The sequence below is a fragment of the Ranitomeya variabilis genome, chromosome 2 (genome assembly GCF_051348905.1).
Source record: "Ranitomeya variabilis isolate aRanVar5 chromosome 2, aRanVar5.hap1, whole genome shotgun sequence".
NCBI classification, from domain to species: Eukaryota; Metazoa; Chordata; class Amphibia; order Anura; family Dendrobatidae; genus Ranitomeya; species Ranitomeya variabilis.
In genome coordinates, this window is record NC_135233.1 from 902,632,245 (window position 1) to 902,656,036 (window position 23,792).

Below are 23,792 nucleotides of genomic sequence, written 5' to 3' on the forward strand. Positions count from 1 at the left end.
TATGTTTTATGTGTCACATGACCCTCTTTCCATTGGAAAAAATAAATTTGGATCCAAAATGGCCAACTTCAAAATGGCCGCCATGGTCACCACCCATCTTGAAAAGTTTCCCCCCCCCATATACTAATGTGCCATAAACAGAAAGTTGATATCACCAACCATTCCCATTTTATTTAGGTGTATCCATTTAAATGGCCCACCCTTTACATCTATAGTATAGATTGGGTAAGACTAGATGTCCACTAACTAACTGTCCAAATGCACATTATAAATGATAATGTACTGCTTTTATCCTCTTTTATTGGTATGATAGGTCAAATCAATCTTTATTGTAGATTTAGTATAGTCTGCATATACACAGCCACTATGAAAATTTAGTAGAATTGTAAAAGCCATTAAATATTTATGCTATTGAAAATAAAATCATGAAGCAATTAAAATAATAAAGGAAATTCTAGGCAGATCTTGGATATGTTAGAGGTATGGAACTGGAGGTGGGTAGAGGAGGTTAGGAAGAATGGCATTTTGATATAGTGTGTTAAGGCCAGATGCATGTTGCATAGGAGTGTGGTGCCCATGGATCATGAACTTACTGTGCCACAGGGCCGGGCTTACCCAGGAGGGGCATGCTTAAGTGGTTACCTTGTCTTCACTAGAACTCCTCATGGTCGAGTTAAACTTGAGCTGCAGGTAGCTGTCAGGTACCGCTCCTAGGCAGTCCCCAGCACTGAAGTTGCTAACCCCAGGTGTCAGACTCGCAGACACGGAGTGGGCTCAGAGTAACTGGCAATACAGGATACAGACTCTGTTCAGACTGCACGGGTTCTGTCTACTCAGGCAGAACAAATAATGACATGGAGTGACAGATAGGGCTGGATTCGAGTACTGGAACAGGATCTGATAATGCTGACTCTGGAATATTAACCACGGAAGACAGTGGTGCAAGTTCAAGTGCTGCCATATTGGTTACAGGTTTGGGTAGCGCTGGTGTGGCTTCAGGCTCAAGTACTGCCAGTGCGACTTTAGGACTCAGGTACAGTCGATGCAGCTTCAGGTGTAGGTTTCACTGATAAGGCTTCAGAGTTCAGGTGCCACCGATGCAGCTTCAAGGTTCAGGTACCGCCGATGCAGCTTTAGGTTTAGCCACACAAGGACCAGAGGTTCAGATTCAGGCACTTGCCGCACAAGGACCAGGGGTTCTGGTTCAGGGCATGGCCACACAAAGGCCAGGTGTTCAGTTTCAGGCTCTGGCCAAACATGGACCGGGGTTCAGGTTAACAACTGACTTCACTAGATTAGGACAGGGGACCAGTCAACATACAGTTGCACATGCAAAAGATGTAGGGAAACTATAGGGGTTGCTCAGTCACCACCATACTGGGGAGGGTGCCCTTTGTACTTTTGGCTGGGAGCATTATCAAGGTGCACATGAAGCCCCTTTAAGAACAGGCGAGCGTGCGTGCACTAGATGCACTACCAGGAAGTCTGTGCGGAGTGCACAGGAAGCATGGAGCAGGAGACATGCCAGGAGACTGGGAGGTCACCACGCGGCCTGGGCGGTGTGTATGTCAGAATCCTTCCATGGAGGGAGAAGAGGGACCATGCAGGGACAACAGAATAAGTGTTATGATGCACACCAATTTATTTTCCAAAACATCAGATTTCACAAGGACCAATTTTAAACTACAGGGTCACACACGTCTGATTTTTTCCACGGATCGAACCAGTCGGAGTTAAAAAAAATTGCAGCAAGTCCAGGTTTGAGCCAATATTCAAATTTTATTTGGCAATGTAAGTTCATGAGTGCATGGAAATCATCAGACTTAGCTCGATTGACATTTGACACAATAGAGAACATGAACAAATTTTGATCTCCATCTTTTCCTCACAGCGTTCTCCAATTCTCCCATCAGAGAGAATTGGAGCACACTGTGCTGACACTCTGATCAAACTCTGATCAGTGTCATTTGCATAATTTGTGTGATTCTCTCAGCTATCTGACCATAGCTTAAGGCTAGGGTCATACAACCATATATTCTCTAATTCGAGGGAATCTGGTCAATTATACTAATGACATCTTGATCAGAGTTTGATCTGAGTGTCAGCATAGTGTGAATAGAATCTACGGTTATGTGATCCTGGCCTGAGGAGAAGATGGAGACCAAAATTTCTCCATCTTCTCCATTGTTTGAGTACTCAGATTTCATCTGAGAGCAGTTTAATATTTTCTACGCACCCATAGACTTAAATGGGTGAGTGTCTTCCAATCTCAGTGTGAAATTAAAGCATATTGTGATTTCTTTTTTACATACAGATTCTAACAGTGAAAAAAATCAGTCATCAACGCTGCCTTATTGAATATAATTATTTTGAGTGTTATTCTATAGTATTATCCTATAAAAAATAAGATTGCACCGTCCAATGTAGATGTGTGAACGAGAAATGTGTATTTCTTAGAATATACTAAAGAAAGGTAAAAATACCGAAAAGGCAAATTATATATATATATATATAGAGAGAGAGAGAGAGAGAGAGAGAGAAGATCCAAAGATCAAATGCAAATAGTTTTTTATGAAGTGAGTCCATAATAGTGCAAAAACATATTGTAGTTTGATATTAACATTTCAGCCATAATGGCCTTCCTCAATATAAGGAAAATACAGCACAAAGATTCCTTAGGAGTAAGGCACACCTGTGCCCTCTGAGCATGATGTTCAGTTCAGGTTGTGCCTTTCTCCTAAGCGCCCGTATGGACCAATGCAACTATTGCATTTGATCTTTGAAATGCCAAATTCTTCTTTTTTCTAAAAATTACGGAGTGAATTCGTATTTGTACATCCAGTATATATGGTGTGTGCCGCTTAGCCTCTCCTTTTATATATATATTGTAGTGCAGAGGTATTCACGCTGTGCAGTTATGAGGCAGTGACTCAGGAAAGTCCAAAACAAAAGTCTCTTTAGTGCTCAACTCACAAAAATTACACAGCACACAATATCCTCCAGATTGCAGCCAATAAACACACCACTCCACCTCTGAGACCAGTTACCATGGGTGACTGCATCGCTATGTATGCTGTGGATGCTAGGCCTTTCAGCTCCATTGGCTGTTTGGCTCTGCTTGCCTGTGTTGCCTCGCACAGTTGGAGCTCTGCAGAGCCTTCTGATCTGCACTCTTGCAAACACCAGACTGACACTGACACAGAATCTGACAAACCCAACTCTCTGCTTCAGTGGCTTCTACAAGCAACCTGTGGCCTTCAGCCACATGGAGAACCCAGCCAGGAAGGAAACAGACTGCCCCGCTATCATTCTGTAGTTCTTTAAAAAATATAATCCCAGCAGGCTTCCTAAATCTGCCATGGACAAATAGTTTGTCTAAGGCCTATACTCACTTTTATTCTGCATTGCAATCACAGCTATACCTGTGATTGCAATGCACTCACATGGCCTCAATATTCCTCCGTGCGCATCCTGGGGGGAACACACAGCAATCCTTACATGTGACACTGGTCACTGCCTCACAATATATATATACAGTGCCTTGCTAAAGCATTCGACCCCCTGGAACTTTTCAACCTTTTCCCACACATCATGCTTCAAACATAAAGATACCAAATGTAAATTTTTGGTGAAGAATCAACAAGTGGAACACAATTGTGAAGTTGAACAAAATTTATTAGTTATTTTAAATTTTTGTGGAATTTCAAAAACTGAAAAGTGGGGCATGCAATATTATTTGGCCCCTTTAACTTAATACTTTGTTGCGCCACCTTTTGCTGCGATGACTGCTGCAAGTTTTTTGGGGTATGTCTCTATCAGTTTTGTACATTGATAGACTGAAATTCTTGCCCATTCTTCCTTGGCAAACAGCTCGAGCTCAGTGAGGTTTGATGGAGATCGTTTGTGAACAGCAGTTTTCAGCTCTTTCCACAGATTCTCGATTAGATTGAGGTCTGGACTTTGACTTGGCCATTCTAACACCTGGATACGTTTATTTGTGAACCATTCCATTGTAGATTTTGCTTTATGTTTGGGATCATTGTCTTGTTGGAAGACAAATCTCCATCCCAGTCTCAGGTCTTTTGCAGACTCCAACAGGTTTTGTTCAAGAATAGTCCTGTATTTGGCTCCATCCATCTTCCTATCAATTTGAACCATCTTCCCTGTCCATTCTGAAGGCCCAAACCAAGATGCTGCTGCCACCACCAAGTTTGACAGTGGGGATGGTGTGTTCAGGGTGATGTGCTTTCTTGCCTTTACGCAAAACATATCGTTTGGCATTGTTGCCAAAAAGTTTAACTTTGGTTTCATCTGACCAGAGCACATTCTTCCACATGTTTGGTGTGTCTCCCAGGTGGTTTGTTGCAAACTTTATATGACACTGTTTATGAATATCTTTGAGAAATGGCTTTCTTCTTGCCACTCTTCCATAAAGGCCAGATTTGTGCAGTGTATGACTGACTGTTGTCTTATGGACAGACTGTCCCTGCTCAGCTGTAGATCTCTGCAGTTTATCCAGAGTGATCATGGGCCTCTTGGCTGCATCTCTGATCAGTCTTCTCCTTGTTTGAGATGAAAGTTTAGAGGGAGGGCCGGGTCTTGGTAGATTTGAAGTGGTATGATACTCCTTCCATTTCAATATGATCGCTTGCACAGTGCTCCTTGGGATGTTTAAAGTTTCGGAGATCATTTTGTATCCAAATCTGGCTTTAAACTTCTCCACAACAGTATCACGGACCTTCCTGTTGTGTTCCTTGGTCTTCATGATGCTCTCTGTGCTTCAAACAGAACCCTGAGACTATTACAGAGCAGGTGCATTTATACGGAGACTTGATTACACACAGGTGGATTATATTTATCATCATTAGGACAACATTGGATCACTCAGAGACATCTGTGCTCTACAAAAAGTTGCTTTTCAGGCCTACATTCCACTTTTTTGGCTGTCTGAAACCCTAGGTCTATACAGTATTTTGGGGTAACAAATTTTTTTTTTAAATTCCAGGCCGCATATTTAAAAGTGTGATATCTCTGTCAGACTCCTGGTCTATCTGTGCTCTACAAATAGTTATTTTTCAGGCCTGCATTCCACTTTTTTTGCTGTCTGCTACCCTAGCTCAAAACACCATTTTGGGGTAAAAAAAAAAAAAAATACTGGCTACATATTGAACAGTCTGGTATCTCTGTGACACGCCTCATCTATCTGTGGCCTACAAACTGTGTGATTAGATTACAGTTGAGGCTTGCATTCACCTTTTTAGTAAAATGGGCGTTTTTTATTAAAAAGTGCATGGCAAGGGACGGGGAAGTGGATGTGATGGTGATGGTGCATGCAGAGGTTAAAAATACAGGCCACAGGCCACATATTTAAGAGGAGTGTGGTAGCTCCGTCTGACTCCTGGTCTATCTGTGCTCTACAAATAGTTGCTTTTCAGGCCTACATTCCACTTTTTTAGCTGTCTGCTACCCTACATCTATACAGTATTTTGGAGTGAAAAATAAAAAAATACAGGACACGTACAGAACAGTCTGTTATCTCAGACAGAAGTCTGGTCTATCTGTGCTCTACAAATAGCTGCTTTTCAGGCCTACATTCCACTTTTTTGGCTGTCTGCTACCCTAGGTCAATACACTATTTTGGGGTAAAAAAAAAATTAAAAAACTCAAGGCCGCATATTGAAAAGTGTGATATCTCTGTCAGACTCCTGGTATATCTGTGCTCTACAAATAGTTATTTTTCAGGCCTACATTTCACTTTTTTTTGCTGTCTGCTACCCTAGCTCAAAACACCATTTTTGGGTTAAAAAATAAAAAAAAATACTGGCTACATATTGAACAGTCTAGTATCTCTGTGACACGCTTCATCTATCTGTGGCCTACAAACTGTGTCATTGGATTAGAGTCGAGGCTTGCATTCACCTTTTTATTAAAATGGGCAAAGCGCATGGCAAGGGACAGGGAAGTGGATGTGATGGTGATGGTGCATGCAGAGGTTAGAAATACAGGCCACAGGCCACATATTTAAGAGTGTGGTAGCTCCGTCTGACTCCTGGTCTATCTGTGCTCTACAAATAGTTGCTTTTCAGGCCTACATTCCACTTTTTTAGCTGTCCGCTACCCTACATATATACAGTATTTTGGAGTAAAAAATAAAAAAATACAGGACACGTATAGAACAGCCTGTTATCTCAGACAGAAGTCTGGTCTATCTGTGCTCTACAAATAGTTGCTTTTCAGGCCTACATTCCACTTTTTTGGCTGTCCGCTACCCTAGGTCTATATAGTATTTTGTTGTTAAAAAAATAAAAAACAACTCCTGGCCACACATTGAAGACTGTTATATCTCTGTCAGACTCTTGTTCTATCTGTGCTCTACAAACAGTTGCTTTTCAGGCCTACATTCCACTTTTTTGGCTGTCTGCTACCCTAGGTCTATACAGTATTTTGGGGTAAAAAAAAATTAAAAAAGTCCAGGCCACATATTGAAAAGCGTGATATCTCTGTCAGACTCCTGGTCTATCTGTGCTCTACAAATAGTTATTTTTCAGGCCTACATTCCACTTTTTTTGCTGTCTGCTACCCTAGCTCAAAACACCATTTTGGGGTTAAAAAATAAAAAAAATACTGGCTACATATTGAACAGTCTAGTATCTCTGTCACACGCCTCATCTATCTGTGGCCTACAAACTGTGTCATTAGCTTAGAGTCGAGGCTTGCATTCACCTTTTTATTAAAATGGGCAAAGCGCATGGCAAGGGACGGGGAAGTGGATGTGATGGTGATGGTGCATGCAGAGGTCGAGGCCATGGGCAAGCTGAAAGTGGGTCACAACAAACATTCACATCTTCTAACAACAGATTCCTGTCAGAATTCATAGGGCATGGCAGAACAGGACTCTTGACACCAGAGCAGCGTGAAAAGGTATTTGATTGGATGGCGGATAATGCTTCCAGTCACTTTGCCACCACCAGCACCATATCTTCCACACGGTCAAGTCTGAGTAGTCGTGACTCTGGACTGCATATTCCTCACCCTTATCCTCCTTCCTCCCATCATGCTGAGTACCCTGAGACAACTGATCCAACACTTGGACACTCCGAAGAGTTGTTAATTTTCCCATTTTTCAATTCTGGCCTCTCTCCCGGTCCACTTGAAGTGAGGCAAGATGAGATTCCATGTAGCAATGCCCAAATATTTGAGCAGCCATGGTCACACGAAGGTGACTGTGTTAATGCATCACAAGTGGTGGACGATGATGAGACACAATTGCGAGAAACTCAGGATGAGGACTAGGGTGCGGAAGTGGAAGTAGAGGTGGTGGATGATATAGTAACTAACCCAACTAGGCAGGAAGACATGCAGTGCGAGAACAGAAGCACACAGGGTGATGAAGGCATATCACCCCAACAGGCAGGAAGATGCAGTGTGGTGTCCGCAGACAGAAGGTGGTCAACTGTTCCACGCAACACCAACCAGACGGAAGTTGACAGTCCAACTGTAAGGTCTTCCTGAGTCTGGTTGTTTTTTAAAGACTCTGCCGATAACCCCAAACAGGCCATTTGCAACACCTGCTATGCCCGCATCAGCAGGGGTAACAAAACTACCAGCCTGACCTCCACCAGCTTGATCAGTCACATGGCAGAAAAGCACCTGACTTTGTGGGCCAAACCACAGGCACCAGGAACAGTGTCTGCGGGTAACACCACTCCATTCCCCACTGTTGTGCTTGAAAGCCAATCCCCTGTCCATGGTGCATGTAAAGATGCCTCCTGCCCTGCACCTCCCGTTACCCAGACTCAACTAGCATCATCATCGAGCACATCCTTGTCCCAGCACAGCCCTCTGTTGTCCATACCACGGTCATTAGAAAGGAAGCAGAAGTATGCCCCTATGCCCCACAGGCCACAGTACTAAATTCACAAATTTCTCATCTGCTTGCACTCAAAATGTTGCCTTTTAGGTTTGTGGAGATGGAAGCTTTCCACAAGCTGATGGAGGTGGGCGTCCCAAGGTATTCGGTCCCCAGCCACCACTATTTCTCTCGGTGTGCCATCCCTGCATTACACAAGCACGTGTCCCACAACATTAGCCGTGCCCTCAACATTGCTGTTACTGGGAAAGTCCACCTAACCATGGACACGTGGGGGCAAGTGCTTGTGGGCAGGTACAGTACATATTGCTGATGGCACACTGGGTTAACATAGTGGAAGGCAGGACCCAGTCAGACTTTGGGATGGTGCACATCCTCTCAACCCAAAGGATTGCAGGTCCTACATCAATCTGGGTTGCCCCCACAGTCTGCAGCTCCTGCACCTCCTCTTCCACCTCCTCTTCAGCCTCCATCTCCAAAAGTAGCACATCAGTCACAAGTTAGATGCACTGCCTCAGCCGAGGTCCAACAGGCTGTGCTGAAGCTAATCTGCTTAGGTGACAAACCACACAATGCTGAAGAGTTGTGGACAGCTTTGAAACAGCAGTCAGATCTGTGGCTGACACTGCTGAACCTACAGCCAGGCATGGTCATGTGTGACAATGGTCAGAACCTGGATGCAGCTCTGAGGTGAGGCGAGCTCACACACGTGCCTTGCCTGGCCCATGTGCTTAACCTCATGGTTTAGCGTTTTCTCAAAACCTATCCGGAGCTTCTGGATCTGCTCATAAAAGTACGCCGACTGTGTGCCCATTTTAGAAAGTCAGCTAAAGCTTCAGTTGCCCTTGCCGTACTTCAACAGCATTTGCAGCTTTCGGCTCACCGACTGGTGTGTGATGTCCCCATGCGTTGGAAGGTGTTGACCACCAGCATCAGCAAGGCCATTATTCAGTTCAGACTCCACACATAAGACCTCAGGAGTGGACATGGATGTCAGACATATGTACCATCCTGCAAAACTTTGAGGAGTCCACCAAGATGGTGAGCGGTGATGACTCCATAATTAGTGTCACCATCCTGGTTCTCTGCGTTCTGTAAAGCTCTCTGCTCACAATGAAAGAGGAAGCATTACAGGCAGAGCACGAGGACATGGAGCAAGGAGCCATGGAAGGTGATTACACACAGCCCAGCCTCATTTCATCCCAACTTGGATTGATTGACAATGAGGAAGAGGAGGAGAAGGAAGAGCAGGAGCTACTTTCATGCGGTATAGATGGTACTACAAGCACAACTGTCAAAGTCTGTTCAGTGTGGATGTCCTGAGGACAGGGAAGAGAAGGAAGACACCTTGATCACTCATCCTATTGAGGATACGGAAGGTTTTTCTGTTACCAGGCTGGCACGCATGGATGATTTTATGTTGCGCTGCCTTTCCAATGACCCTCGTACTGTAAAAATTTTGCGTGACAGTCTTTACTGGGTAGTGACGCTTTTAGACCCATGCTACAAGAATAACTTTCAATCTCTTGTTCCAGAGGCAGACAGGTGTACTAAAATGGTGCATAACCAGAAGGCCATTGTTGCGGAATTATTAAAAAAATTTCCATCTGAAAATGCTGGTGACAGATGTCACAGTGCGTTGGACAACCAAGGAGTACAGGCGAGAGAGACACAACTCCAATCCAGCAGTGGCAGGGCAACACTGGCAAAGTTCTGGGACAGTTTTCTCAGACCCTCCCATCGCCGTGGCCCAGAGGCACAGGGTAATGTCACAAGGAATGGAATGTTTAGGAAAATGGTGAGGGAGTACCATGCTGACCGTACCAATGTCCTCTGTAATTCCTCTGTGCCTTTTAAGTATTGTGTATCCAACCTGGACATGGGGCATGAACTGGCTCTCTATGCTTTGGAGGTCCTGGCCTGTCCTGCCGCTTGCATTTTGTCAAATCGAGTTTTTAGTGCCGCTGGTGGAATTATAACAGATAAGCTCATTTGCCTATCATTTGAAAATGCAGACAGGCTGACTCTTATAAAAATGAACAGGGGCTGGATTGGGCAAGACTTTTCTACACCACCAAATGACAGCAAAACATAACCTAAATACTGTGTCTTTTTGGGAGGTGTATTCCCATGCACCTATTCACACCCACACATGGATATATGCTTCCTGATTTTGGCTATTTCATGTTCTATTCCTCCTTCTCCTCATCTTCATCATCCACCACCACTAGAATGCCAGGCCAGGGTAAATGTGTTCTGTGATGCTACAGCCAGCCTATTTTTTTGAAAGGGTGTCTATGAGGCCTGTAAAAAAAATTTTTTAAATGTACCCCCAATGGGGAAATGTTTGTTAGCCCTTACACTTAGAGTATGGGCATTACAAGTATTGGAGACCCGCTCCTTTACATTCGGAAAACATTCATAGGAGGACATCCTGCACGTCTCCTTAAGACATCACCACTAGAACATGAGGGTGAACGTATTCCGTGATGCTACAGCCACTCTAGTTTTTGCAAGAGTGTATGATGGCGGTAAACATTTTTTTTTTTTAATTTACCCCCATGGGAAATGTTTGTCAGCCCATGCACTTAGTATGGGCATTCCAAGTATAGGTGAAGCGCTCCTTTGTAATGTGAAATTTTTTTATGAGACCCTCCTCCACGTTTCTTCCAAGAGATTATGGCCAGACCTTGCATTCACTTCATGGACAAAATTTATGGTAATAAAAAATAATAATAATGGAACTTTTGTTTCATGTGGACATCCAGTACGTGGTTTCAAAGCGTTATTGGAGTGCATGTAACATTGGTGCAGGGCAGGCCTTGCATTCCGTGCATAAGCAAACAGTATGGGAGACCCACTTTCTTCTAATGGGAACAATTTTATCCTGAGGCCCTCAAGTACGCCTGCTGAAACAGTTTTTGGGGTGCATGCAACATTGGTGCAGGGCAGGGCTTGCATTCAGAGCGTAAGCAAACAGTATGGGAAACACACTTTCTTCTAATGGGAACAATTTTGACATGAGGCCCTCAAGTACGTCTGCTGAAATGGTTATTGGGGTGCAAGTAACTTTGGGGCAGGCCAGGCCTTGCATTCAATGCAACATTTTTCCAGGAGGCCCTCCTGTACATCTCGTGAAAGGGTTATCGGGGTGCGCCCTAACTTTTTGGCAGCCCAGTCACTCACTGCACAGGCAATAACAGTATAGGAGACCCACTGTTTAATGGCCCTTTAAGAAGATTAATGCCGCCTGATGGCCCCCTAAAAATAGGCTCTGTGACTATAAGAGTCCATCCTTCATAAATGAAACAAGATATATCAGCTTATGTGTCACACAACACATGGCCAGCTAGGGTTGTTAAATGTTACAATGACATTACGTTTTCAGGATTTCCTTAGTACTGTCCAGGTGATAACTGCAGTACCTCCTCAGACAATGATTCCATCACCTGTGCAATACTAAAGATATCCTGAAAACTTGACCTGTTGGTGGGTCTTGAGGCCTAGAGTTGAGAAACATAGCCAACATTGTTTACAGCTGTGACTTAGGAGTCTGAAATGTTTCCAGGGACATTTGCCATGATGTTCTCATGTTATTTGAGCAGTGTTTCCATCATTTTCAGATGTTTTTAAACCTTAAAAGGACCCCTGGGGGGAATTGCGGTAAAAATGCTCGGGTCTCCTATAGACTTACATTGGGCTCGTTGTTCTGTCTGAGTACCCGAGTATTACAAATTGTTTGATCTGAGCAACGAGCACCCGAGCATTTTAGTGCTTGCTCATCACTAATATTACACAATATAAAGGCTGATTGTGCCTTTATGATGTTATGCTGATAATATTTACAATATGTGCATTTGTGATTGCATTACATGTGGATCCAAAGATGGAATTGTATTTGATAACTCTGTGGTGTCTAATAAAAAAGTATTACGCTTTTTAGATTAACATTTACAGATAGAACTTTAGGTGAAGCAACCCTTCAAGTGCCTCTGTTCACACTAGCACCATGATTTCTATCTTTATAGAGCAATCATGGATATGACAAGTCTGTTATGATCTTCCGTGATCAATTATCATCAGTTAAGGTGGATATGTTTCTTTCTTCATTGACTTATAATGAGCTTGTCAGTTTTCCATCAGGTATCAGAGTTTTTTATGCTGAATTCAAGACTACAGCTTTCTATGCTATTCTCACAAGATTAAATGCAAATATGAAGAGAAAGATTTATTGTTCAGAAAAATTGCCTTAAAATACAAATATAGTAAAATAAGCAAAACCAAAGAAAAAGCAAAGTGTGCCTATACCCTAATGAAAATGAATAAGTAAAAAAGCAAGTGAATTAAATAATTAACATAGGGTATTTAGTAAATGCTGTTTTTGATTAAAAAAAGGATAAAGCTGTCCCACCATGACAAGGTGCACCCAATTGGGAAAGTAACTGCACTCTCTAATGTTAGAACCTACCTACTGTAGTGTGAATAGTGGCAGAGAGTAACCAGGTCCCAACTGGACACCCAGCTACAAATGTAGCAAAATAATATAATTTTACATATGTAACTTAGTCTTAAAAAGAATAAGTAATGAAGAAAATTCAAATCTATCAAAATTAAAATTCAGCAAATAGCTGGAATTTGGCTTGAAAGTTTGATTCTGAGCCTCCAGAGCATAGTAGATATGAAGTAAAAAAACTAACAATACTCTCCTCACCGCTAACCTTCCCAACCACCACAGCTGGCCCTCTGCACAGCAATTTCTCAAGGCACAAGCTATCATCTTCCTCCTTCTTTACTCTGCACCAGAGATTATCATCCTGAGTAGGTCTCTGACTTTAGAATGCACTAAGTAGACCTTGGGCAATTCATGTTTTGATATGTATCGTGACATGAGAGGTCTATTGAGCACCAGAAACCCCATTACAGAGTGAAGCTTGAGGAAGAGGATATTGCCTTCTGTGGAGGTGAAAAGAAGAGGCTGGAGGGTGCAGCACGGAATACAAGGGAGTGAGCTGTTCCAGAAAACAGGTAAATAGCAAAATGAGTATTATTATTATTTGTATTAATATTTTTTCAACCCGTTCACAGCCCTCTGCAAATAAGCAGAATAGCAGCTGGCCGACTAACCTTTTGCTGGATTCATAAACAATAAATAACAAAAAAATTGGACTTGAACAAAATTTTCTGATAGTTTGAGGTGAATTATATTTTCCTTGAAATTATTATCTTATCTCTAGCTTTAAATTATCTAGTTGAAATTGATATACAAAAAGTGTGTACAATATATAAAAATGCTTATTAGCTACTTTACAGTATGTGTTTTGTACAATAAAGTGATGTCTCCATCATAATATTTTCTTGAATTTAGTTAAAAACTCAAATTTCTCATGGAAAAATTCAATACCGTTAAAATCGATGGGTGACCTCACACAGGTGTATATATAATAAACATCTGGTGACAAAGTGTCACAAAATCCTGTTTTTGATTTTTTTTTAAGCAGGTTATTATCCTCCATAAATTTTAGGTTTTTTTTTTTTATTCAAAAGCAAAGGTAAGAAAGTAGAGATTTGTATGCCCACATTTTAATAGAATTTGATAACAGGTTCACATCTAGTAACCTCTATTAATGTTATTTTCAAACAAATCACCTATGTAGAGAAAATTATTGCATATTGATAAAATGTAATAAACGTACAGTATAGGTAAAACTTATTTTAGAATAAATCTTTGTGTTTCAGTTACACTAACCTTAACCCTTCTTAACTGCACATAAGACCAAATTCACTCAGACCAGACAGAACATGGTAATTGTACCAAATTTGTACACATTCCAGTTACTTATTTTGTGGACAATCGGACCGTAAAAAACGTTGCAAGTCAAAAGGCCAATAGACTTTAATGGGTTTGTGTTCTGGCCATGAAAATAATGGATTGAACATATCCATGAAAACCATATGTGTGAATTGGGCCAAAATAGGTCACAAAAACCTTACATTTCATTTCACTGGGTGGAACCGAAAAGGATAAGAAAAAAGCCAACTGAGAGTAGAATAAAATATGACTAAAATCTCAAAACCCTGACAATTTGGAATCATGCATGCAAATATTTAAAGTTCCTTCTCACAGGCAGTAATAAATTCAACTCATGAATTTTCAGTGAGTATGTCTTATCTTGAAACTCCTCTTTTAACCTAGATAATGTTTCCTGAGCAGCAACCATTAAAATAAAATTGTATTTTGCTCTTACAAGCCAAGGGTTCTTGTGAGAAACTAAACATGCCACTGAAGAATGACAGAATACAATTGACCTTATTCTGTGTGGTTCATAGGATATAAAAAAACACCTTTAAGAAAAAAGACAAGCAATGTGTATTTGTGATGTACAAGCATCTCAAAACTGTACTAGTAAGTTTTATAACAAACACATCAGTCATGAGCCAGACAACAGCACTTTAATTGCACTCCGTGATGTCAACGGAAAAATGATAATGACTGAAAATTGTTGTGAGGCCAGAGGACAGTCACACACAGCCGCATGCAAACACCAAAAATGACAAAATTTGCAACCTGCATAATACCTTTGGTTGAATTGCTCCAACGGTTACCTTCTGAATAATGGGACATAGTTAACAGATTGACACATGATGCACCAGCACCAGATCCAAAAACTGTTATTCTTAAGGGATCACCACCAAAGAATCCAATGTTTTCACTAGTCCAACGTAAGGCTTGAATGAGATCAAGAAGGCCATAGTTTCCCTTTGCAGCTTGATCACCGGTGCTTAGAAAACCTGCGCAAAAATAAATATGAACCATTACTGAAAGGATTAACTTTAAGGGAAAAAACTATTTCAGACAATAATGCAATTTTTTCCTCATGTCATATATTTGATTTTCGAGCACATTCTTCATAATGTTCATATCTAAAAAGTAAGACATTGAATATGACATTGTAATGACAGACTTGAATTGATCTACCAACATTGAGAAATGACATGAACTCCAGGATAGAATTTAATTTTAGGACATATAAAATAAAGCAGAAGTATTATAAAATAACTGTGATAACAATATTCATATAAAAATATGCACCATGTCGGCTATGATAGTATATAACATTGTCACCAAATTAGCTTATCTCCTCTCTCTCTAGATATTTTTAGAAGCAGCTACAAAGCTTCTTACTACTGTCAGAGGTATAGGACTTTGAGGGATTTGCACACCAAAAGCAAGGCCTAGTTATAAAGATTACAGGATGTTTTCATAGGTATTTAAAATGAATATCATACAGGTAAAGAGATTTGTTATGATCTAAATACATTTCTATCGATAATTTATTCCTCCTATGTCTATAATAAAAGCATTATACAATGATACACATGGTGACATTTATGAACAATATTGTCTTATGTTACAATTGGAGAAAGGAAGATAAAACAAACAAAAGATGCATATTCCGATTTTCACACTGATTGAACAGAGCTTCAGTGGTTTAAATAGATTTTATTCTAGGGTTATTTGTGCCATAGTACACAGCAGACTTTAAGCACTAGTTAACACCATCAAATTCTAGTGGCCCAAGGCTCAAATCAGTTTCATAATACTGCTCCCAGTCAACATTTTCCTCTTGGAGAATGTCAAGGTAGTGTAGCAAGACATATAGCCCAGGAAAGGTTCCTTGGAAAAAATAAGGCAGCAAATTAACCTCGTACAGGAGATTGGCTTACTCTTTAATGCCACCCCAAGTCAGTGCTGACTTTTGCAACATTACTTGAGTTTTTCAGCCAAATTAGGGTATTTTCCTAAAGGAAAAAAACTCCACCTGCAGACAGCTGTTTGTGGGTGCATGACACTTGTCAATGCAGAGCATTGGATTGTGTGCATTATCTTGAAACATGTTAAACAATGGTGCAAAACAAAAATTATTTGTAGGTTTTTATTAATAAATCTATCAGAAAAATATTATTCATATTGCCAAAGCAGTTTCTTCTAATTATCATTGCTGGTATTTAATCACATGGGTTGCAGTAATCAATGATGGCAAGTGCTTCTAGAATGGCAGGTTTCAAAACATTTTTTTATACCTTTCTACACTTTATTGTCTCCTTCATCTTAGGTAAATAACATAAAAATTATATGTTGGACATTTATATGCTATAATAAAGTTGTGCTTTATTGAAAACTTTATTAAACTCTAGACCATCTGGTACTTTAATCTGTCAATTAAGTAGAAGACAAACTTCTAAAACATTTATAGTTTATTCTTCTTCTTCTTCACAACTTTGTGCTTTAATTCCCTTCCTTGTTTTTTTATTTCCATTGTACAACCAAATTATTTTATATTAGTTTGTTTTGTTATCCTTTATCTTTTATTGTCGATATAAGGTATAAGAGTTTGTGTGTACGATGAATAGATTTATTTTTCTTTACATAAGCTCATAAGAAGCTAAATATTTATGCCATTATTAAACTGTCAGTAGAGCTGAAAATAAAATGTATGGAAAAAAATGTGATGAAACAGTAGAAATATTGCATGACAAATCTGAATTATTGTACCATACTGCTACACGGAAACTGCGCTTTCTCAATAGTATGTAAAATAAAAACTCTGCATGAAGGTGAACATAACCTCATCATTCTGATTATGAAAACTGCTTACTGGGGTTATAGGGCAATGTAAAATACACCCAAAATGAAATGTACATAATATCTAACTGATAGACTTATGGATAGCTTATATGAGTTTTAACAGACAGTGCAACATCATTCTTAGGAAATGTTTTATGAATAAAGAAATACAAAAAGTAATCTTATAGCCACAGATTTTTTGCTGCAAAGGTTTCTATGTGAATCAAGACCATAATCTCAAGTTTCAAGTCATATGTAAAGAACATACAGGGCTGATCTTTTAGTCCAGCTAGTGCTTCTGGAGACACACATCCATAAATTCAGCAGGCTCCATAAATTTCTAACATGTGGACGCGAAATGTGGTTTAGGCATACTGTGGCCCTCAGAGGGGAGAGGGGCATTTGGATTTGAGAAAGCAGAATTAGCTGGATTTCTTATGGGGGGGTGAGAAGCCATTTTGCTTTTCCAGAGCCTTTGTACTACCAGAAACATGGATGCCCCTATATTTCCTTTTACAGATGATGGACTTGAGTGAATATTTGATATTTTTTGTGGATTGAGTTGAAGCTTTTGTTAGGATTATTTTACATAATGTTTGGGATCACATTTATCCAGCGCTCTACTCTGGGCTCTTTCCATCTAAATCTCTGAGTGACATGATTCAGATGAAACCGAGAGGGATCTCTTCACTATGAGGCAGCAGAATTACTGTGGACTCCATTTGGCCTCTGATCAGTGTTGCCTTTCTTTTCAGAGGTGCACAAAACTGTGGCTGATGGCACTTTTATGCATGCCTAAAAAGACAGACACCGCTGGATCATAGGTCAGATGGAGTCCACAGTGGCTCCATCTGCCTCATCATAGGGGATCTTCCTTTGGGGATACATCTGAATCACGTCTTTTAGAGATTTACATGGAAACCACTGTGTAAGCGATCAGCCTAGTGTGCAGGATAAATGTGAGCAGAGCCTTACTGCGATCTTTAGGAGGCAGCATGGAATAATTAAGATAAGGTGAAAAATTGGTTTTATTATTTATTATTTTTTGTGCCATTTCTCATGTGGTATAAGTGATTAGACAACTTTGTTATTCTAGTTGGTGTGATTACAATACCAAATTTATAGCTTTTTTTTACGTTTGCTGCTGTCACACAATAAAGGATGCTTTTTTTGCAAACGCTAATTTTTGTATCACTACATTTTGAGAGCTATAATTTTTCCATATTTTTGCTGATGGAGTCATGTGACTGTGGGCACCTGACATTTTTTAATCGCTTTCTATTCCATTTTTTGGTAGGCAGAATGAACAAACACCATCAATCCAGGAACTTTTTTTTCCAGTTTTTTTTCATGCCATTCTGCTTGTGGTAAAATTGATAAGGCAGCTTTATTCTTTAGCTTTTTTTTGTGTTTTGCCACTTTTATGCAAAATACATGTGGAGGAGAGGTAAGTGAGAAAGAAACTCGCTAACCATAAGTGCTTACATTCTAGAGGAGACCTTACATTAAAAAAGGTGGAGAGAGAGTACCCCATTCATCATAAGAGCGTACACTGTATAGGACAGAGAGAAAGGGCGAAAGAGGACTCCATTGACCATAAGACCTTATAGGAGAGCAAGATTTACCCAGCGAATCGGGAGATGGAAAACAACTCTGCTGTACATTCTGCGATCCACTGGAAACAGCTGATCTGTGATGGTCCAGATACTGACCACCACTGTACAAGTTATAATAGTCTGCTATATGTCATTAATGAAGGGAATTACAGGCAAGCCATATTACAGACAGGGAGTTTAAAAAATCATGTAAAAAAATCACATATCCTTTCTCTCCTTTTTTTAAATAATTTAGTTACTTTGCAGGTGTGATACATGGGTGCACGAGGAGATTACACAACATCTCCCTCCTGTCCTTGGTACTGCAGTCTGCCAACTCCCTTTCTTCTATTGTATACTGGTTGCTGTGACGAGTGCATTTATGAATGCTCTATCTTACCCTGTACTGCATCTAAATAAGTCTCATATTGACATATTGACATACAGATGGTCAGTGTTTGGTCAGTATTTTACGTTAGTATTTGTAAGTCAAAACCACGGATGGATCAAAAACGCAGGAGTGGTGACATGTTTCTATTAAACTTTTCCTTTAATTGTTCCACTTCTGGTTTTGGCTTACAGATACTGATGGAAAATACTGACCAAATACTGAATGTGTGAATGTGGCCTGAAGCTGAGACCAGAATCACCACTGTACAACCCAGTCTGAGAAATCACCAATGAAAGTGAAAGTCTCGTGAGCGTACATCTGCACTTCTCATTTAAGGCCATGCTCACACATTCAGTATTTGATCAGTATTTTGCATTAGCATGAGTAAGCCAAATCAGGAGTGGAACAATTAGAGGAAAAGTATAATAGAAACACGTCACCACTTCTGTATTTATCACCCACTCCTGGTTTTAGTTTACAAATAGTGATCTAAAATACTGACCAAACTTATGAACGTGGCCTTACACTTGATATCTCAAGCTGGATTACTACCACCGAAAATCTCAGCTTCAAAATGAACCCTAGCTTCAGGCAGAGATACGGCCATTAACAGCCAAGATATATCTCATACATCTTTGGCTATTGAATTGCCACTCAACAACGACTTATGAGGTACATCCCAGACAGTGGAAGTGTTGTCTCTTTGGGTGGTGGAGACTGCTGTGCAGAACAGTATGTGGACCCTTTGCAGACTAATAGTTCCTCATAATGCACAATTTTAACTGCTTTGGAGATATAAGCGTGCGGCCCTTATCTCTTGTGACTGTGCCGCATCACATTTTGCACCAATGATATGTCTGATACTGCCTTATTAATATGATGCTTACTGTGTTATAAATAGAGTAAGGCTGGGGCCTGTGCATGATACAGAAGTATTAATGCGTTGTGCATGCATCCTTAAGCCTTGCTCTGGGCATAATACAAAGTATCAGGCTTTTCTGGAGTGTTCCTTTAACTGAATGAAATGTAAAATAAATAAAGCTAAAGTCGTATTTAGTTTTGTTTTTTTCATATACCTAAATTAAATAATGCTGTAACAATAATTACATGGAAAAAAATAATAACATTGTTAATTAACTCAAACTAATAACTATGGAAACACCATTTTTATGTCTGAGAAGTTCTGCAAAATATTTAACTGATAACATTTCAATTAGTGGTTTCAAATTTCTAAGACTTTTAAGACCAAATGCTTTCTGATAACAAAGTAATTTAATACAGCAAGAAAATCATTTTCTCTTGTTTATGATATTTATAATTAACTGGACAAACACACTTAAGCAATTTGATGCTTTCGGTTTAAATATTTTTCATCTTTCTTTTTTTATTTTCAGCTAATAAATCAATAGTATGGTATAACCAGCCAAAAGTCTGCAGATATTTTGCAGTAAATATCGTCATCTCTGTTTTTGGGCCAAACCTGCTCTTTTCCGTTGTTCCGCTTGATTTAACAGCTGGCTTGTAGACTTTGTAGCAACACCGAATATTAATGTCAGTTATGAATGTGGCATTTGTTCTTTTCTGCAATGCCAGCTCACATAGCGACATCTGTAACAGGGTTTTAACTATCTGCCCATTCAAATTATAATATAGTGTCTCCTAGGGCTCATGCACATTTCACAGTCATGTGCATAGTACCCATATATTGCCATACAGTCAGGGCTGAAAGTGTTTGCACCTTTGAAATTGTTCCAGAAAATAAAGTATTTCTCCCACAACATTATTACAATTGCACATATTTATTTCCTTTTTTTGTATTGGAATAACACAAAAAACTTGAAATAAAAGGCAAATTGGACATAACTTCACACAAAACCCCAAAAATAGGCTAGACAAAATTGTTGGCACCCTCAAATTAATATTTGGATGTACACCCTTTGGAATGAATAAATGCAATCAATCAATCGATCTTCCTATAACCATCAACAAGCTTCTTATACCTCTCAACTGGAGTTTTGAACTACTCTTCTGTTGCAAACTGCTACAGGTCTCTCATATTTGAAGAGTGCCTTCTCCCAAGAGCAATGTCTCCCAAGAGCAATCTCTCCACAGGTGACCCAGACTCATTACTAGCCACTTCAGAACTCTTCTGCTCTTTGTTTCCATTCATTCCTGAGTGCTTTTTGAATTATGATTGTGGTCATTTTCCTTCTGAAAGACCAATGAACTGGGACTCAAACCCAGCTTTCTGACACTGGGCACTACGCTGCGACCCAAAATTGTTTGGTAATATTCAGATTTCATGAAGCGTTGAACACAGTCTAGGCACCTAGTGCCAGAAGCAGTAAAACAACACCAAAACATTTTTGAACCTTCGCCATATTTAACTGTAGGTACTGTGTTCTTTTTATTTGTAGGCCTCATAACGCTTTAGGTAAACAGTAGAATGATGTTCTTTACCAAAAAGCTCTATCTTGGTGTCATCTGTCCACAAGATACTTTCTCATAAGGATTTGGGCTAAATCATGATATTTTGGCAATCTGCAGTCTTGCTTTTTGTGTCTCTGTCAACAGTTGGGTCCTCCTGCCATAGCATTTCATTTCATTCAAATGTTGACACTGATGCACCCTGAACCTGCAGGACAGCTTGAATTCCTTTACAACTTGATTGGGGCTGCTTATCCACCTTCCAGACTATCCTCCACTTCAACCTTTCATCATTGTTCTCTGCCATCCACATCCTGGGAGAGCAGCTACAGTGCATTCAGTTATAAACATCTTGATTATGTTGCACACCATGGACAAAGGTACAAAAGATTGTGGTTCCTTAGACAGTTCTCTTCTCCTCTTTCTGTTCTCCATGCTTAGTGTGGCGCACGCCGACACACGATTGCAAAGATTGAGTCAAATTCTCTCCTTTTTATCTGTGATTTTCATTTTGTCCACAACAGTTACTTGCCACAGTTGAGTTTTAACAAGCATCACACAGACACAAAATTGTTTACCCACAATTTTGGAAATGTGCTAACTATTTTGTCCTGCCCATTTTTAGGGTTTTGTGTAACATTATGTCCAATTTGCGTTTTTTTCAGTTTGTTTAGTTGTTCCAATACACACAAAGGAAGTAAACATGATATAACAAAACATGTGTAACTGGAATCATTTTCTGGGAGAAATACTTCCTTTTCTGTAACACATTATATATAGTAATTACAGGCATCACTGTATGATCCCTTGGAAACATTATTTCTAAAGGATAACAGATGTGGAACATGGCATGCTATGGATCAAAACAGTATTTTCTATTTCTAGAAATAAAACCTCACACTCCCTGATGAAGCTGGGTGAAACATGTGATGAGGTGCAAGGGCTACACTACAACAAGGTCTTACTACTATTGTATTATATAAGTTATACCAACAATTATATCCTTGCCTTTTTAGTCACTGGGATTTAGACCATGGGCACGTGATATATACTGCAACCTAGGTATGTTTTGTCATCCTAATTGACTTACTCTGCCATTTATTAATACATTTGTTATTTAAATATTTTCTTTATATTAATCAATTCTTTTTGTTCAGTGAGATTTTTTGTTGCCCTTTTTTGTTTCTTTTTTTGTTTTGCCCTTATTGATGTAGGCATGTCTCTGGTAGTGTATTATTTATTGATTTTCCTTGATAATTTAGTTGTCTTTATACATCACCTTATCATGCCTCATGATGAACTGTATTCTCCCCTGGAAAAATTGCTTCTAAAGGACAAATACTGTATAACTTGGTTTGATATGGAGTAAGTCAAGATTTAGTTTTGTTTGAGATATAATCTCACATTGACTAATAAATATATATCTAATGACCATATTACCATATTAAACTGTTAAATGGGGTATATAAGGGAAAGAACCAGCTCATAATCATTGGGGTTTTATCAGAATACACGAAAACAAAGCAAAAAAAACAAACAAGAAAAAATAACTATTGGCCTACTGCATTAAACTATCAGCTTGCTTTCAACTATTGTGGCCTTCAGATAACCTTGAAAATGCTTACTTCATCTCACTAATGGATCACCACTAAAACACAGTTGACAGATTTGCACACTTGTCACATTCTGGCTGGTGAAATACATGTATTAATATAGGATATATGTATAGAGCCTCTCTATCTAGACAATTCCTTTATAGAAAGGTCAAAGCGATCACTGAATTATTTATTTTGTATTATTACTTTAATATACACTGTTCTGCTTTCTCCAAAAGATATATAGGGACAAGCTAAAAGCGGTGGCAGATATAGCGCTCAAACCTTTCCTATTTTAGGGCTTATAAGTAAAGAATAAAAGGACTAGAATCATCTGCCAACTGACTGCAAGTGCTATTTTTATGATTATAATTATGTTATTTGGGGGAAACATGGTTCATAGATGTCTTGGCAATTGAAGTTGAGCTTTGGCCTTTCTAGCAAATCAAAGAACAACAGTGCATCAGTGTCCTTGTTGCAGAGCAGCAGAACTCATTCCGCACACTTGTCATTGCGCGCTCATAAAGACAGATCTACCATCTCATATTAATTCTCACTCGCAAACAGGTTGTGTCCTCAGGTCAGGAATGAAGTAATCAGCTCAGCATGAACTGCGGGAAAAGTGACAGTAGATTTGGCAGCCCCATATCTAATAGAGTCTATCCTATAGCTCTCAGTTCCCCGCAGGGCTCATCCGTAACCTTTATAGTCTCTTTTATTTCACAATAATTAGAACCTGAAAAGGCATTTCTACTTCTTTCATTTATTTATATATTTGGTTTTAATATCTTAGCCTGTAATTTTTTAGCTACACTGAATGGATATATTCAGATTACATGCCACAAATGAGAGAGGAGGGGGAGATTTTATCACTACATTTAAACCTAAAATATTATCTAGAATGATTCGCTTTTTGATTGTAACAATAATTATGTGCAGACACTGAAATATTAAGATCGTACATAAAAAATCGACAATCTGTCACTGTCCATATGATATCAAAGTTGAATAGCTACACCCAACCTTGCCCTGACTTCTTTTCTGGACAGGACTGTAATAGCACTTTTTGGCAACTGCTGCAATCATAGTGGTAGTCATAGTAACCAGTATTATGCCTTCCTGTGGTGAAGACATAGGAGAAGCAGAAACCTAAGGTGTTTGGAAACCTAAGTTGTTTGTTCCACTGTGCTTATGACTGAATTAGAATTCATCATATATGAATGTGTGACATCTCTCACTGTCTGCCCATCTAAACCATATTGTTGTTCTGAAAAATGCAAAGTATACA

General features: G+C 39.6%; 1 protein-coding gene across 7 annotated transcripts in view; it reads right to left on the bottom strand.

Annotated features, from left to right (window-relative positions):
- NLGN1 (neuroligin 1) overlaps positions 1 to 23,792 on the bottom strand; it is a 1,307,981-nt gene that overhangs the window by 26,832 nt on the left and 1,257,357 nt on the right. For all 7 annotated transcript variants that reach the window (XM_077290514.1, XM_077290511.1, XM_077290510.1 and 4 more), the window contains one exon: positions 14,447 to 14,659. In XM_077290514.1, the coding sequence (XP_077146629.1) occupies positions 14,447 to 14,659 (213 nt within the window). The remainder of the gene's footprint in view (positions 1 to 14,446; positions 14,660 to 23,792) is intronic.